This window comes from Pinus tabuliformis, chromosome 9 (genome assembly GCF_031772625.1).
Source record: "Pinus tabuliformis cultivar Carrire ecotype Pingquan chromosome 9, CPIR1, whole genome shotgun sequence".
In the NCBI taxonomy this organism is placed as follows: domain Eukaryota; kingdom Viridiplantae; phylum Streptophyta; class Pinopsida; order Pinales; family Pinaceae; genus Pinus; species Pinus tabuliformis.
Genome location: NC_142307.1, coordinates 575,044,600 through 575,050,493, shown reverse-complemented (window position 1 = coordinate 575,050,493; position 5,894 = coordinate 575,044,600). Strand labels below are relative to the sequence as shown.

The 5,894-nt window shown below is 31.9% G+C and overlaps 1 protein-coding gene across 1 annotated transcript; it reads left to right on the top strand.

Moving 5' to 3' along the window:
- Positions 1-4,172: 4,172 nt before the first annotated feature.
- Positions 4,173-4,958, top strand: LOC149149858 (uncharacterized). Its single transcript, XM_089440170.1, has 3 exons — positions 4,173-4,340; positions 4,447-4,528; positions 4,680-4,958. Exons 1-3 carry the CDS (start codon positions 4,287-4,289, stop codon positions 4,931-4,933), a joined length of 390 nt encoding a protein of 129 aa, XP_089296296.1. The 5' UTR covers positions 4,173-4,286; the 3' UTR covers positions 4,934-4,958.
- The last annotated feature ends 936 nt before the right edge of the window (positions 4,959-5,894 follow it).

The window sequence follows — 5,894 nt, the reverse complement described above, 5'->3', positions numbered from 1 at the left end:
ACATAAACAAAGAAACTAGCATTGAATTGTTAATATAAAGTAATACATAAGTCATTTACACATACCATAAATGTCTTTTAGATAATCACCAAGCCTTGAATCTTCAGTTCCCTAATAAAAATATAAAAGCATCCTCTTTGGATTTTTTGTGTCCTTTTCAACCTCCTCTCTGCCCAATTGTTGCAATTTGGTTTCCTTACTTGGATTTCCAATTGCTACTATTTGGTTCTTCAATTTTTTGGCTCTAATTGTTGTAATTTGGTTCTGCCCTAGCTCCTCCTAGAAGGAACCCTCTCTTCCATTGCAAAGAAGATATCTTGACACAAGATTTAGTGCATGGAACTTTAGCATGGACTCTTGCAGCCATGACTTGTTAGATTTCAACGTAGGGTACCAACGTTCACGCCTTTAACCCTCATCTTCCACCCCTAGTTTGCAACATCGGTCGATTCCTCTCAAACCAGCTCAAACTCAACCACTCAACAAACGCATATACACCACTCCACATGGATTTATCACACAGTCACACTCCAAACAATCCACAAGGCTCTATCACTGAGCCACACCATAGGGCATCATGCCCTTCCAATCAGGGATTGATACCAACTCAATATTTATGGAAAACAAATTATTGGAAAATGAGTTGCACTTTACTAGTGAGACAATCACTTATGTAGGAAATTTTTCCACTCACACTTATATTTACTAAGCCAACAATAAAGTACATATATTGATTACAATCTAGTTGAATGAAATCTTAAAATATAAGATTTGAAAACTTAAAAGGACTAAACACTCGAAACAAAACTCTCAGAAAACATAACAAATTCTAATAAAAAATTGTGAATTATAATAGGACACATTTATATAAATATTAACTTTAAAATCCATAATTTATATTAAAATCATTTTCTATTAATTATTATAATTTTAGAAAATTTAAAAATATTTTAGAAAATAATCTAAAATTAAATAGGTAAAAATGATATATATACATATATATAAAAGAAGAAAGAGAAAAAGAAAAAAGGTAAATGTTAAGATGAAAACTGAGTTGCTACCTCTCATAAGACAAACTGTGAGCTTAAGTCGATTGCAGATTCTCGGAATATTCTGGGATCCGACGTACATTTGCACGGTCAAAAAAATTAACCACATCCATGTCCATCAGATCCAGAAATATTCCGGAAATCTGCAATCAACTTAAAATGACCTAAGACAAACATTAAGACAAACATTAACATTTAGACTTCCTTCCCATAATGGCCAAGAGATCTACACTGCGTACAGGTTAATCTGTTATTTTCTCCGAAACTCATAGCTATATATATTTTTAGAGGCTCTATCACAAATTTGACCATAGTCCAAAATCACGTCTAACATCTACACGCAAGCCACTGAATAAGTTTTGCTCTTCTGAAAATACGATCAGAATTGCCACTACGTGGCTAAACACAGGTCCTTGAATATATAATTTCATCTTTGGTACTGTATTAATGCAATCCCGTTATTTGAAATTACGATGTATCGTTGATTTTTCAGCTTACACGTAGCAAGAACATGGCCTTGAAACGAAATTAATTTAGGAGATGACTAATAATTAAGACGCAATGATTATATAAACCACATAGATAATAACATGTAGGGAGGATTTCACCGTCTCAACAACCAAAGAATGATCTCTTCACGGACTTTGTACGCCATGAACAGGGTCATGGCAACCTACAACCACCTCTACCGAGCATCCTTGATGCATCCCAACACGTTTTGAGTTTTCGTTTAATGTCAGGGCAGTGAGTCAGTGAAGCCGCCATTTAATTTAAGGCAAAGTTTTGAATGAAAATAATGAAAATTCTGGTATGATTTTGATAATTTTGGAATTTTTGGTTGCAGCAGAAAAATTTTAGGATTTTGGCTATCAAGTAGTTTTTAGATAGTGTAGAATTTATTTTTATTCTAAAAAATTATTCTGATTAATTTTTTTTTAGAAAATAAATCAATCATGATTAGAAATGGTCATCAAAAGAAATTGTTACCCTAATAAACAACACCTTTAATTTAAAATTGATTTATTAACCCTACAAAATTGCAATCTACACAAGAATACTAGATTCCATTGCCTGAGATTATATTCTTTATTGCTTAAGTTTATGTTGTTCATTTTCATGGCCTGAATGCAATTAGGTACAGAAAAAATCTAAAATTTAATAAGGAAAAAATTCAAAAGTATATTTCTTTTAACTATTTAAATATATTAATTTTTCAATATTGGTAAAAATTGAAATCTAAAAATTATACTTATGACAAATTTCACAAATTTCTTAAAAATTGTTTATTGCAAATAAAATTATATACACACTTATAGTTTTACATTTAAAATATTTTTTTGGAAATTTTTATATTCATTCATATAACTAACTATTTTCTAAATTAAATAATTTAATATTTAATAAACTAAATTTCTATACAAATAATATATTACACCACCATAGAAATTCAAATTTCTTATTAAAAAAAATCAACTTAAAAAAATCATAAGATTTTATATTTTAATTAAATTTAATAAATATCTCAAAAAATCAACTTAAAAAAATCATAAAATTTTATATTTTAATTAAATTTAATAAATATCTCTCAATATATTTACACATTATTAATGTATATTAAATTTAATAAATATCTCTCAATATATTTACACATTATTAATGTACCAATAGCACATACATCAATACTTTCCTTTACCAACTTAATTTTCTATTAACTAACTTTTGTATATATCATAAAGACATACATCCAAAGCCATAAGTTACTTTCCTTTACCAACTTAATTTTCTGTTAACTAACTTTTGTATATATCATAAAGACATACATCCAAAGCCATAAGTTAATATAATCCAAACCCATAAGTTAATATATATTAACATGAATTTCAATTAAAAAAACTCCTCCAAAATTTCATTGAAATATGCATTGTTTTCTTGTGTGATCTAGTCCTGCACAGAACTTCGAATCCACGCTATAACTTTTCCTATACATCCTAAGCCATAGGTTAATATATATTAACATGAATTTCATTAAAAACTTGCGTCTAAAATTTCATTGAAATGTGCATCGTTTATGGAAATGTGCATAATTCACTTTGTATTATCTATTTCTGCACTAACAATCGAATTTCTTAATTTTTTTTTATCAATACCGTTGAATTTAATTAGAAGTATATGGGATATAAATTTTAGTAAAGTCAAAATTTAATTTTAGTAGACAAATAACATTTTTTGGAAAATAATAAAAATTGTAATATGAGTTTGAGAAAACTGGGTATTTTTTCTAGAAAATAATAAAAATTTTAGTATGATTTTAAGAAAATCTAACATAATTTTAAAATTTTAAACACCCTTAGGAAAATCTAACATAATTTTAAAATTTTAAACACCCTTTAAATTCTTAATAATGTTAAATCTATTTCAACTATAAAATAATATTTAAACAAACAATCATTCAAATTTCTTTTGAAATTATAACCTTATTAAACAAGATATCATTTCCCATGAATACTTATTTACTAATTAGTGAACTAGTGAACTGTAAAAAAGAATTAAACTACTGGCAGATCCAAACAAATGCACTTCTTAATGAATATCTATTCAAACAAACACTGAACATCTATTCACTAATTACTGAACCTGAATTTGGTTAGATTTTTGGCAATATTTTGAGGTTTGCCTATCAAATCTGTATTTCAAAAGCTTACTCTGGAAATTTTACTTTGTTTCAAACAGGTCCAAATGCATTGAAAAATAAATAAAAATTTCAAATTGAATAGAAAATTTAAAAACTCTTCTTCTCTGAACAAGAGAGGAAAGAATAGTACGTGAATACACTTGTGGAAAAATAAAGTTTGTCCATTAAAAAATCCAGTGACAGTACAGATACACACAACAAACCAGTGAAAGCACACCCAACAACTAGTGAGACCACACCCACCCGGTCCCGGGACTAGAGCGATGGCAAAGCCGCGCGTGGACCTGCCAACTGACAGACTTGCGAGTGCGTCAAAAAATGACTGAGACAAACCTAAAACATAGGCAGGAGATTGTTCCCAACTATTCCTTCAATGCAATAAAATGGGGTTGTATGCTTTCATTTTTGTGTCAGGTACAACAGAGGTCCTATCTGTCGTCATTTTCATAATTAGATCAATCTAATGAATCCAAACTATGCTGCTGCTCGGTACCTTGTCTTTGTAGCTGGCCAATGTTCTTGATCTTTGTCATTAAAGCTCACAGATGGGTTCAACCACTGAAATCCTGTGCTCGGCCGAAGCCTTAACAATGCCCGGAGTAAGCCCATTTCTGCCATTAATGTCTTTATTGCATATTGTTAATCTCGTTTTTATTGCTAACTCTGATCCGTTGATTTTGTCACAAACAATACATTTCATCACAGGTTCAGGTGATTGTTCTGAATGCTAATATGTGTTGCCCACAGTGCCGTGACAGGGTCTCCAAAGTGCTCTCCAAAATGGGCAGTATGTTAATTCTTCATCAAATAATAAATGAAAAAAATCGTTAATTGTGTTGCCTTTTTATACATAATCAGTCCCTTGTGATTCTATTGGGACTCTTAATCTTTTTTTTTTGTCATTTTCTGAAGTTTTCTTGTGGCATGATGATGGGCAGATTTGTTGGACTATGTGGTGGACGTGAGGCAAAAGAAGGTAACGGTGAGGGGGCGTGTGGATCACAAGAAAAGAATGCGACCAATTAGCTTAGTGAGCAACGAGAAGAGGAGAAAAGTCATCCAATTTGACAGCCTGAGAAGTGAAGGACAGTGTACTGGTTTGCTACAGCCTTGCAGCTCAAAACTGAAATCAATAAATAATCTCATCCAATGGGCGGGCTGTTTTGGCTGTTTTCGTTGTGCATGGTCTTAGAAGCTTCTAGCTCTCTTTAATTTCTGGAAATGTTATATGGTTGTAGTGTAAGAAGATACCAGCAATATGAAAGCCAGTCCCGTAGATATTATTAATGTTTTTGAAAATTTTAGTGTAGCAGGGTACTAGCAATATGAAATTAAGTTCCATTATCAATTCTGGCTTTTGGTTTTGATGTTTGGAATCGATTTGCAGCCATTCCAACTGTGTTCAAATTTCTGGAGCTGTCATATGCTGGTAGTGTCGGAAGATACAAGTAATATGAAAGCAAGTCCCATAGATATTATTAATGTTAAAAATGTTTTTGAAAATTTTAGTGGAGGGTACCAGCAATATGAAATTAAGTTCTGCTGCCAACTCTGGCCTTTGGTTTTGATGTTTGGAATTGATTTGCAGCCGTTCCACCTGTGCTCAAATTTCTCAAGGTGTCACCCATATGCCCGTAATGTAGGAAGATACAAGAAATATGAAAGCAAGTCCCATGCCAACCTTGGCCTCTCGAGTTTTGGCGTTTGCAATATGAAAGAAAGTCTCATGCCAGCTCTGGCCTTTGGAGTTTTGGTGTTTAGAATTGATGTGTAGGAAGATACAAGCAATATGAAAGCAAGTCCCATGCCAACTCTGGTCTCTGGAGTTTTGGTGTTTGGAATTGATGTGTAGGAAGATACAAGCAATATGAAAGGAAGTCTCATGCCAACTTGGCCTCTTGAGTTTTGGTGTTTGGAATTGATTTGTAGTAGTCCCACTGTTGGAGTTTTGGTATTTGGAATTGATTTGTAGTAGTCTCACCCGTGTTCAAATCTCTAGAGTTTGGAATTGATTTGTAGTAGTCCCACTCTTTGGAGTTTGGAATTGATTTGTAGTAGCCTGTAGCATAGGAGGCTACAAGCAATATGAAAACAAGTCTCATCACCAACTCTGGGCTCTGAAAGACCTCGTAATAATTTTGGTGTTTGAAATA

What these genes read in the sequence shown, in the direction of transcription:
- LOC149149858 (XM_089440170.1), top strand. Translation starts at nt 4,287, where the DNA reads ATGGGTTCAACCACTGAAATCCTGTGCTCGGCCGAAGCCTTAACAATG. An exon ending in AAGCCTTAACAATGCCCGGA is followed by an intron (nt 4,341 to 4,446) that starts GTAAGCCCATTT and finishes ATTTCATCACAG; the next exon opens with GTTCAGGTGATTGTTCTGAA. An exon ending in AGTGCTCTCCAAAATGGGCA is followed by an intron (nt 4,529 to 4,679) that starts GTATGTTAATTC and finishes GATGATGGGCAG; the next exon opens with ATTTGTTGGACTATGTGGTG.